This window comes from Ixodes scapularis, unplaced genomic scaffold, assembly GCF_016920785.2.
Source record: "Ixodes scapularis isolate PalLabHiFi unplaced genomic scaffold, ASM1692078v2 PGA_scaffold22__2_contigs__length_789307, whole genome shotgun sequence".
Lineage (NCBI taxonomy): Eukaryota > Metazoa > Arthropoda > Arachnida > Ixodida > Ixodidae > Ixodes > Ixodes scapularis.
In genome coordinates this window covers 400394-411366 of record NW_024609849.1, presented here as the reverse complement: position 1 = coordinate 411366, position 10973 = coordinate 400394, and the positions used below count along the sequence as shown (strand labels likewise).

At 51.9% G+C, this 10973-nt stretch overlaps 3 protein-coding genes and 1 pseudogene across 3 annotated transcripts; 1 reads left to right on the top strand and 3 right to left on the bottom strand.

Annotated features, from left to right (window-relative positions):
* Window positions 1–4686: 4686 nt before the first annotated feature.
* LOC120837245 (histone H2B-like) lies at window positions 4687–5138 on the bottom strand. Its single transcript, XM_040206488.2, has one exon. It carries the CDS (start codon window positions 5059–5061, stop codon window positions 4687–4689), a length of 375 nt encoding a protein of 124 aa, XP_040062422.1. The 5' UTR covers window positions 5062–5138.
* A 1073-nt stretch (window positions 5139–6211) lies between these two features.
* LOC121836282 lies at window positions 6212–8289 on the bottom strand (annotated as a pseudogene).
* A 521-nt stretch (window positions 8290–8810) lies between these two features.
* On the top strand, window positions 8811–9487 carry LOC120837244 (histone H2A-like). Its single transcript, XM_040206487.3, has one exon. It carries the CDS (start codon window positions 8936–8938, stop codon window positions 9308–9310), a length of 375 nt encoding a protein of 124 aa, XP_040062421.1. The 5' UTR covers window positions 8811–8935; the 3' UTR covers window positions 9311–9487.
* A 215-nt stretch (window positions 9488–9702) lies between these two features.
* LOC115321504 (histone H3) lies at window positions 9703–10899 on the bottom strand. The gene has a single exon (XM_029981725.3). It carries the CDS (start codon window positions 10685–10687, stop codon window positions 10139–10141), a length of 549 nt encoding a protein of 182 aa, XP_029837585.3. The 5' UTR covers window positions 10688–10899; the 3' UTR covers window positions 9703–10138.
* Window positions 10900–10973: the final 74 nt, after the last annotated feature.

The window sequence follows — 10973 nt, the reverse complement described above, 5'->3', positions numbered from 1 at the left end:
GGTCATCCTTAATTCGAATTAACTCTACCTTTGGCGCGTCATGGAGATTCCCGCTTGTGCCGGCACCCCACCACCACCACCACCGGCTGTTAGGCCTATGGGCCCGAGCTCGCTAGACAGATAGGCCTAATGGCGGTAGCACATCCTCGGAGCAGTCCACGTCCACGCGCACAATCGCCCAGTCGAGCGCACGAACGTTAGAAATGCACACCAGCACGGAAAAACGTGTACAGCAGACGACACGCGGCAAGAACGGCAGATTCAGATCGCAGAAGTGAGCGCCTCGAGCACCACACTGGCCCCAGCTGCCCCGAATTCCGTTCCCGTACATTCGATGGTGCTTGTTTCGACCGGGAACGGCTGCCTTAACGTACGACTAGCACATGATAAAATATAGAACACACATGAGGTCATCGTTAATTCTAATTAACTCTACCTTTGACGCGTCATGGAGCTTCCCGCTTTCGCCGGCACACCACCACCACCACCGGCTGTTAGGCCTATGGGCCCGGGCTCGTTGGACAGATAGGCCTAACGGCGGTAGCACATCCTCGGAGCAGTCCACGTCCACGCGCACAATCGCCCAGTCGAGCGCACGATCGTTAGAAGTGCACACCAGCACGGAAAAACGTGTACAGCAGACGACACGCGGCAAGAACGGCAGATTCAGATCGCAGAAGTGAGCGCCTCGAGCACCACATCTGGCCCCACCTGCCCCGAATTCCCGAATGGGGCGCTCGCGCGTGGGCTTCTGGGTAGTCACCGCCGTCGGGCAGCGCTCTCCGGGCTCGTTGATGACGCGAATAGAGCATTCTTGGCGGCGGCGTGCAACGTTCGCGCTCGTCGCTACGAGTGCACAAAAATCGAGAAAGCTGCCACGCGCCACCGATCTGTGCGCACCCGAACTCGTGTGGACCAAGAAAACGCAACCTACGTATCCATCCGTGGATCGCGCCGTGTTTATTTACTTTTTTTCTGCTGTGGCTTGGAATCGGGAAGAAATCTGGCCCCGCCAGGTACCGACGCAGGTATTTTCAGAGAGGGGAGGTTAGCGTATCAGATGTCTTTTGAAACCCCCTCCTCCCCCCCCCCCCCCACCCTTTCCCTTTGTTTTCCCGCCCTAAATTTTTACACATGCACAAATCAGGAGGAAGTCAGAACATCTGGACAGACCGCCCCCCCTCCCCTCCCTCTTAAGCCGGCTCGCTTATCCTTTTGAGATCGCGTGAAAGCTTTCTCGAGAGGCCGTTGGCTGTGTTTTTCGTGAAAACCCAGGGAGATGCAGACACACATTTTTCGGTCCTGTTCAGACGGCGTATTCACTTCACGAAACTCGTTTCGCGAGTCAAAATGCGCCAGAAAAATGCACCGTGTGAAAGGGCCTTTAAACAACACACAATGGTTGCACTATACTTGAGTCTGCCCGAAAAAGAGCTGGATTGTCTTCTGCTTCCCCATAGTACACTCAACTTTTGAGTATTCGCCAGATTGAGCGAAAAGTTCGTATTTTGTGATTGTTTTTTCACTGGTGTAATATTTGTTGTTCGAGAGCGTCGGGATTTTGGACAAAAACCAGCCCCAAAACGTCTTGGACCCATTATAACGACCTCTTCCACGACGGGAAACCCGTTGGTGCCAGAGCCGGGACTGAGCGGGACGGGGGAAACGCCGGCTGCGTCAATGGCGGCCGATCTCCGGCAGACGGGTGGACGGATGGGGGTATTTTCAACTCCCATTTCGTCTTGCGGAGGGTTGTCATACAAGAACTCCAGTTTAAAATGGGAGTAAAATCAGGTGTTGTCGCTTTTATACCTCGTCTCTTAGCGACCAGAGTAAAGTGGTGGTTTCTAGTTTTTGTACTCCCATGTGCGGGAGTGAATGCTTTAGGCTTGGGAGTTTAATCGGTATCTTATTCTTTAAAACCCCCATCCGGGCTACTTTTCGTTTACAGTGCAGAGCGCCCGAAAACTTGTTTTGCCTTCCAAGTAAGTGGTTAGATCAAAATATGAAGAAGAATAACTCCGTTTAAATTCAAATAATTTTGACACCTATTAGAGAAGTTCATTAGCTTTCGGAAAATATATACTTCGCTATGCGTAAAAATATTTTTCGTTGCGTTAGAGAGTGAAACAGGTCAAGCTGTAGAGTCCGGCGCGCGCTCGAGCCGCGATTCGATCGTCCAAGATCAGGCAAAAATTAAAGATAAAAAGAACTACTCGCTTCAGAAGAGTCTCTTTTTCTGTGCTCTTAGCGCACACGTTTTTTTAGCGGCACACAAAATTAAGAATCTGCATCTGCGTTTATTATTACCTTTTTAAACTCAAATCGACCATCCACCCAGAGCGCCCGAAAACTTGTTTTGCCTTCCAAGTAAGTGGTTAGATCAAAATATGAAGAAGAATAACTCCGTTTAAATTCAAAAAATTTTGACACCTATTAGAGAAGTTCATTAGCTTTCGGAAAATATATACTTCGCTATGCGTAAAAATATTTTTCGTTGCGTTAGAGAGTGAAACAGGTCAAGCTGTAGAGTCCGGCGCGCGCTCGAGCCGCGATTCGATCGTCCAAGATCAGGCAAAAATTAAAGATAAAAAGAACTACTCGCTTCAGAAGAGTCTCTTTTTCTGTGCTCTTAGCGCACACGTTTTTTGAGCGGCACACAAAATTAAGAATCTGCATCTGCGTTTATTATTACCTTTTTAAACTCAAATCGACCATCCACCCAGAGCGCCCGAAAACTTGTTTTGCCTTCCAAGTAAGTGGTTAGATCGAAATATGAAGAAGAATAACTCCGTTTAAATTCAAATAATTTTGACACCTATTAGAGAAGTTCATTAGCTTTCGGAAAATATATACTTCGCTATGCGTAAAAATATTTTTCGTTGCGTTAGAGAGTGAAACAGGTCAAGCTGTAGAGTCCGGCGCGCGCTCGAGCCGCGATTCGATCGTCCAAGATCAGGCAAAAATTAAAGATAAAAAGAACTACTCGCTTCAGAAGAGTCTCTTTTTCTGTGCTCTTAGCGCACACGTTTTTTTAGCGGCACACAAAATTAAGAATCTGCATCTGCGTTTATTATTACCTTTTTAAACTCAAATCGACCATCCACCCAGAGCGCCCGAAAACTTGTTTTGCCTTCCAAGTAAGTGGTTAGATCAAAATATGAAGAAGAATAACTCCGTTTAAATTCAAATAATTTTGACACCTATTAGAGAAGTTCATTAGCTTTCGGAAAATATATACTTCGCTATGCGTAAAAATATTTTTCGTTGCGTTAGAGAGTGAAACAGGTCAAGCTGTAGAGTCCGGCGCGCGCTCGAGCCGCGATTCGATCGTCCAAGATCAGGCAAAAATTAAAGATAAAAAGAACTACTCGCTTCAGAAGAGTCTCTTTTTCTGTGCTCTTAGCGCACACGTTTTTTGACCGGCACACAAAATTAAGAATCTGCATCTGCGTTTATTATTACCTTTTTAAACTCAAATCGACCATCCACCCAGAGCGCCCGAAAACTTGTTTTGCCTTCCAAGTAAGTGGTTAGATCAAAATATGAAGAAGAATAACTCCGTTTAAATTCAAATAATTTTGACACCTATTAGAGAAGTTCATTAGCTTTCGGAAAATATATACTTCGATATGCGTAAAAATATTTTTCGTTGCGTTAGAGAGTGAAACAGGTGAAGTTGTAGAGTCCGGCGCGCGCTCGAGCCGCGATTCGATCGTCTAGGATCAGGCAAAAATTAGAAATAAAAAGAACTACTCGATTTAGAAAAGTCTCTTTTTCTGTGCTTTTAGCGCACACTTTTCTCTAGCGGCACACAAAATTAAGAGTCTTTATCTAGCTTTTTTTAAACTTAAATCGACCAGCCACCCAGAGCGCCCGAAAACTAGATTTGGCTTCCAAGTAAGTGGTTAGATCAATATATGAACAAAAATAACTCTGTTTAAAATCAAACGCTTCCTACACCTATTGGAGAAGTTCATTAGCTTTCGGAAAATATATATTTCGATATGCGTAAAAATATTTTTCGTTGCGTTAGAGAGGGAAACATGTGAAGCTGTAGAGTCCGGCGCGCGCTCGTGCCGCGATTCGATCGTCTAAGATCAGGCAAAAATAAAAATAAAAGTACTCGCCTTAAAAGAGTTTCTCTTTTTTGTGCTGTTAGTACACACTTTTCTTTCGCGGCACACGAGATTAAAAGCCTGTATCTACGTTTATCATTGCATTTTTTAAACTTAAAATAAGAACACTCGAATTTAAAAGCAAGTTATTTGATACAACCGTGGCTCTAAAAAGAAAAACGCTGCAACTCGAAAACACAACACTTTGGAGTATGGGCTCCCAACGGCTAAAAACCACGCGAATATATCCTTTACATACGCGAGCGATGTGCAATATTTAGGAAGGTCACTCGTGCCCTCAAAAGCAATGAAATACAATGTTTTTTTTCACCGAAACAAAATAAACGACATCCGACTGTGGCTACAAGAAGCCAAGTTCGACTGCACAACAAGAAAAAAGACATACTCTTTGCAAACATGCGCGATGCAGAAGCACTGGGTACTCACATATTTCTTGAAAAGAGAGACACGGGAGTTGGAAGTCATCGAGAGACGGCCGTTTTGCAGGGATGAGTATGGCCCTCAAAAGGGCCGTTTGTACATACAGTAGGGAGATAGCTCCTGGGTGTTACTTGGAACTGGTGTACTTGGTGACAGCCTTGGTGCCCTTGGACACCGCATGCTTTGCCAGTTCACCCGGCAGCAGGAGCCTCACAGCTGTCTGGATCTCCCGACTCGTGATGGTCGAGCGCTTGTTGTAGTGAGCCAGCCGAGACGACTCTGCTGCGATGCGCTCGAAGATGTCGTTCACGAAGCTGTTCATGATCGACATGGCCTTGCTGGACACTCCGGTGTCGGGATGGACCTGTTTGAGCACCTTGTAGATGTAGATGCTGAAGCTCTCCTTCCTCTTGCGCCTCTTCTTCTTCTTGTCGGTGGCACGCACATTTTTCTGTGCCTTGCCCGCCTTCTTCACTGCTTTTCCGCTCGGTTGGGGGGGCATCCTCGCGCGACTTGTCTTCGGGAGAAGATCGACGTTGTTACTCGCAAAAAGATGGCGAAACAACAACTGGGGCAACCTGAAATTTTTAGTTAGTTAGAGTATTGGGAGGAGGAAATCAAAGGAAGTGTTGCTGAGCCGGAAGCTCAATATGTCACCTTTGTTTTGGGGAAGGGGAAGGGGAGTAAAAGATAAAGATAGAAAGGGTTGTTGCGCCAGCTTCGCGCCGCCAATGCGCGCTGCCGCGCCACGCAAGCCGCACGAAGAAGCCCCCCCGGCCGAGCAGAGCGGCCGGTGAAATGCGCTTCTTCTAAGTTGAAGTTGGGCAGAGTCCCACTTGATTCTTGAGATAGTCTTCAGAGGTCTTCCTTAAATGGGCCGTCACAAAACACACCAGCGCCAAGCACCACCCAGGAGCCCTGTTGTACAAACCTAATATTAAGCCGAATTAGGACCGAATCAGAATGGCAAATAAATAAATAAGTAATTAAATAAAGTTGGGCCGGAATGATAAAAAAAAAATGTGGCCAGGAGGGAGTTTGTTCCCAATAGTCTTGCGCCGCGATTGAAGTGTCAATCGCGGTGGCAATTTGTTACCGAGGGGCCCAAGCGAGCCGTCTCATAACGGCCGACCGTCCTAGGTCAGGACGGTCGGAGCTCCTATGAATCAGGCCGCGGTGCGAGGAGAACGCAGCGCGGTGAGAATTCAGTTACCTCCGCTAGCGATGCAGAGGCCCCGCGAGCAGAGAGTCCCGCGCGAGAAGCTAAGTCAGCGCGAAGGACAAGGGAGCGGATCGCAAAGATAAAGTCTCCGCGATCGTAAGGAGAAATACCTTTGAGTTTGGTATCAATCCAGATGTGAGGGTCGCCCGGTGGTCCGGAACGCCAGGCGGTCGCTTCCCAGAGCGGCAGCAGCGAGCGAGCCGTTCAGGAGGACAGCGGCGCCGGGGAGAATCCAGGCGCCCGACTAGGGCATTCCAGACGACAGGCGACCGGCGCGATGTCCGGGAGGGAGAAGCGGCGGTGAGTCACCGCGCGATGCAGTCAGACGAAAACATCACGTGATGAGGAGAGGGGTACTCGGTCAGTGAGAGTAGTTTTGTGGGGGCGGCGAAGGCGTCGCGGCAAAGGCGCGGCGCCAACGCCGCCTCCTGGTGGCGACGAGAGACACCACCCGCCCCGCCGAGGCGGTAGCCCCCCGCACCGCGCGCCGCCCGGAAACCGGGAGGCGCGCGATGCCAGAGTAAGCGAGCCGATGCCTCTCCCCACCCCCTACGTCACGGCGCAGGGGCTAGTCGGCCAGCGGGCCGCTGAAACCAGGAGAGCAGAATTTGTAGATTAAATAGATACTAAATAACCTGGGGGATCGACCTCGATGATGGTGAACCTCTTGCCTTTAGCGCGCGCACCACCACCGATGAAGATCCCACAGTTTCAGCCAATGGCGAGCGAGGCCCGCGTCTGGCCAATAGCGGCGGCCGCAGCTCCTGCCTCGCGCGTTCCCGGCCGCGCGCTGGCCAATCAGCGACCAGTCGGCAGCGGGGTGCAGAGGCGCACGGTCACGGACAGTCCTCTCCTTGCAGCGAAGCGCGCCGTCTCCGCGATCTCCGTGCTCGTCGGTGGTTTACAAGTTATTTTCCAGGCGTGTTTCCACCAGGAATTTTGCCAGGGCCTTTAGCGCTGTCTCTGCCGCAGGTCCTCTCGGTCTGACGACGTCCTCCAAGGTGTCCGTGGTGCATCCCAGGGCGGCGTATCTCCGCCGCAGTTCCGTGCGCTCGCGGGCGAGCGGGCGACATCGGAGTACAAGGTGGCTGTCGTCCGCGTCTGCCTCTCGGCAGAGCGGACAGGGGCTGTCTCGACTTCCATTCCAGCGAGCCAGGTTGGTCGGGGAGAAGGTACTTTTCGTGCGAAGTCTGTGCATAACTGCGGCGACTTTTCTTGGCAGGTTCTTCGGGAGTCTGGGCGGTATGGGGCCGTGCTCGAGCTCGGGATGGCGCATGCGGATGGACCGCGCAACCAGGAGCCGTGCGTCGGAAAAAGCAGCCACGCTTGAAGTGGGGAAGGCCTCGTCACGCTGGGCCGTGGTGGCCAAGCGGTCTGCAGCCTCGTTTCCCCGGATGCCGCAGTGGGCGGGCAGCCACTGGAAAGCAATGGTCCAGCCTCGGCGCTGCATGAGTATCGCCGTGTTCCCGACTTCTCGGCCGAGCGGGGTTGCTCGGTCGAGGTTAGCCAGCTGGGTCAGCGCCGCCTTGGAGTCACTGAGCAGTACCAGACTTCCAGGCGTGCTCTCTGCCTCGGCCACGGAGAGGGCGAGCCGCAGGGCTGCAAGTTCTGCTGTCGTCGACGACGAGAAGAAGGAGAGACGCTCTGCCGCGCTGGATCCAAGGTCCGCTGCCACAACTGCGGCAGTGGCTGTGTGTGCATCGGGGTCAACCGACCCGTCCGTGTAGCACCTCGCCCAGCCCCGGAATTGTTCTTCTAAGTAACCCTTCTGCCAGTTGTCTGGCCACCGATGGTGCCAGCCTGTTCTTCGGGCCCCCGAGGCCTGCATCGAGTTCGACGCGGAGTGGTGGTGGCTCGCTCGGCGGCGGCGGTCTTGGGTTCGGGCCAGGGCTGCCTGCCAGTCTGTGAAGTTCTCTGGCAAGTGTAGAAAGGTGCGATTGGGTGCGTGCCCAGATTCGCTCTGGCAGCCCTGTGTTGTGCGTGTTGCCCAACCGAATCAGGTGTCTCATTGCTCGCTCGTCGGCGGCGAGCCTCACCGTTGTCACTCCGGTCTCGTTCAGTGTGTGGCGTGAGCTTGCTCCGCGTGGAACGCCGAGACACACCCTGAGTGCCGTGCGCTGTGCCATCTCCAGTTGTGCCCAGTGTTTGGGTGAGAGTTTGAGTAGTGGCAGTGCGTAGAGGGCACGTGAGAGTATGAGCCCCTTGTACAGTGTGATAAGCATAGCTTGCGATGCTCCGCGTCGTGTTCCCGCGAGCATTCGGATTACGTTTAAGTGCCGCTTCATTTTTTGGATTACATCGCGGACTGCGGGGCTCCATGTGGGCCCCCTGTCCAGCGTCACCCCAAGGTAAGTCGCATGTTTTCGAATTGGAATTGTTGCTCCGCCTGCTCGAATGTTCATTGCGAATTTGTATGTCTGATGTCGCGCACTGCTTAGTACTACCGATTTTGCGGGTGAGAGTGTCAGACCGAGGCGAGTTAAGTAGAATTCAGTGTTTGTTACGGCGCGTTGTAGGACTGTTCTGACTGCCTCCCTGTTCCATCCTCGGCCTGTGACGAATAACGCGATGTCGTCCGCGTATATAGCGATCCCTGGTCGTATGATTCCTTCGCTTCCTAATCCGATAATTTGGGGGAGAGCGGCTAGGGCAACGTTGAACAGGAGGGGGGATAACACACCGCCCTGGGGGACACCCTGATTGATCGGACGCGCGGTGCTCAGCTGGCCCGAGGAACGAACTTGAGCAGTCCTGCCCGACAGGTAGGCTCTCACGTAGTTGAGTGGGCGACCCCCCTGAAATTTTCGTTTTCTTTGCTCTTTTTATAGGTTTTCACAGCATTCTGAAAAATGTGCTCCGATTGGCCAGCATTCTAGAGTGCGGGAAACAGTGCGCTGTGATTGGAGTACGCCCAAAATAAAGCTTCGCGATTGGTTGCTGCGCGAACCAATGAGCAAGCAGTTGAAACTACAATTTTTTGGGAGAGGAGTGCTATGAAGCAGAGGCAGTGCAAGGCGAAAACGCGCTCTTGCAGCGCCCCCCAAGCGGAGAGGACTGGCACTTCCTTTGATTTTCTGCTTCTCGATGCGCTGACTCCCTCACTCACTCAGTGTTCGTTGGTTTGTTCGGTTGTCCACTTCTCACCTCCACCAAGATGTCTGGGCGCGGAAAAGGAGGCAAGGCAAAGGGCAAGAGCAAGACCCGTTCCAGCCGCGCGGGGCTCCAGTTTCCCGTGGGAAGGATCCACCGACTACTGCGAAAGGGCAACTACGCGGAGCGAGTAGGTGCCGGTGCCCCCGTCTACTTGGCGGCCGTACTCGAGTACCTGGCTGCCGAAGTGCTCGAGCTGGCAGGAAACGCGGCCAGGGACAACAAGAAAACTAGGATCATCCCTCGACACCTGCAGCTGGCCATTCGCAACGACGAAGAGCTCAACAAGCTGCTGTCCGGCGTTACCATCGCGCAAGGAGGTGTCCTGCCCAACATCCAGGCCGTCCTCCTTCCCAAGAAGACCGAGAAGAAGGCCTAAACCATCCCGCGGCATCCGCTACAGAAAAACGGTCCTTTTCAGGACCACTCATGACTTGAGTACAGGATACTCATTTCCGTGCGCTAGTCTTCCGTGTCTCTAAACGCTCGGGTATGTGCATTTCAATTTCCTTTTTGTGCAATGCCGACAGTGTTTCTCTTTCATCACCTACAGGCCTTGAATGCCACCCTTAGGCATTCTCCCATGCATAATATTTACGCTGCGTTTAATGCCAAATTCTTTCACGTGTGCGAATTGCCCGAACAAGACTTGCTGTCGGGTGCAAAGGCCAGCATTGCTTGTTATTTGAACTCGTAAAACCACCGCTGCACTGCCTCGCTTTGAGAGGATTTGAAGCTGTTTCTACGAGAGTCAACAATCGGAGCAGCATTTCCCCGAAACCGGCAGAGGGCAATAAATGTTGTGGACATCCCTCAAAAACAGATAATTACTCCACGGGTTTTTGTTGGTCGAATCTATAATCGTGATATTCGCTGATTGCTAGAAAATGAACCCTGTAATGTCTCGGGAAAGGTTTTTTTCTTCTTTATTTATTTCATTCAACAACACTTTAGAAAACAAGGAACACATGAAGGAATCGTTGGAAGCAACTGCGAACGGAGCACTTGGCACAATGCAAACTAGTTCAAAATGGGAGAATAAATAGAAAGTACTCACAGCTTTTGAACTCCTGCACTTGGAACAAGTCAGCATCGGAGATTGAGACACGGGAGGACGTCGCTTTACACATGTCCGAAAAGCATGTCTGATGTGGCCCTGAAGAGGGCCGTTTTTGTGGCGTTGCCTGCCGCTTCCAAAGAAGCGACATTAAGCGCGTTCACCGCGGATGCGACGAGCCAGCTGGATGTCCTTAGGCATGATGGTTACCCGCTTGGCGTGGATGGCACAGAGGTTGGTGTCTTCGAAGAGACCGACCAAGTAGGCCTCGCTGGCCTCCTGCAGGGCCATTACAGCCGAGCTCTGGAAGCGGAGGTCCGTCTTGAAATCTTGCGCGATCTCCCGCACTAGCCTCTGGAAGGGCAGCTTGCGGATGAGCAGCTCAGTCGACTTCTGGTAACGACGAATCTCACGCAGCGCGACCGTGCCCGGCCTGTAGCGATGCGTCTTCTTGACTCCACCGGTTGCAGGAGCACTCTTCCGGGCGGCCTTCGTAGCCAGCTGCTTGCGCGGTGCTTTTCCTCCCGTGCTCTTGCGGGCGGTCTGCTTCGTACGGGCCATTCCGAAACGTTGGGACAATAAAACGAGAGAGCTAGCAAACAGCAACACACCTCGACTCCTGACGACCAACTGCCTCAGCGCGAGTGGCGAAACTTCCTTCCCGACAAGGCCTCTCGGCCAATCAGAGAGCTTGTTCATTCTGGATGCTGTTTTGGGCAAGTTTCTTGCGAGGGACAGCGCACGTGGCTCGCTAGGACAATATTTCACGATTGAAGTGATCTAAACTTGTGGGGATAATGTGGAACCAACGTTAGAGCACAGAATCGAGCAAAAATTAGACTCCCAACCTTGTTATTTTAGAAACGGCACGGTTATAAACATTCGTTACCTTCTCCAGTGGGCCGCGCTCGCCTCTCGTCCAATCAGCGCGCTTGTTCATTCTTGGATGCTGTTTTGGGCGACTTTCTTGTGAGGGCCTATGCGC

Bases quoted from the DNA above. Each gene is read 5' to 3' on its own strand.
- LOC120837245 (XM_040206488.2), bottom strand. From the start codon at position 5,061: ATGCCCCCCCAACCGAGCGGAAAAGCAGTGAAGAAGGCGGGCAAGGCA.
- LOC120837244 (XM_040206487.3), top strand. From the start codon at position 8,936: ATGTCTGGGCGCGGAAAAGGAGGCAAGGCAAAGGGCAAGAGCAAGACC.
- LOC115321504 (XM_029981725.3), bottom strand. From the start codon at position 10,687: ATGAACAAGCTCTCTGATTGGCCGAGAGGCCTTGTCGGGAAGGAAGTT.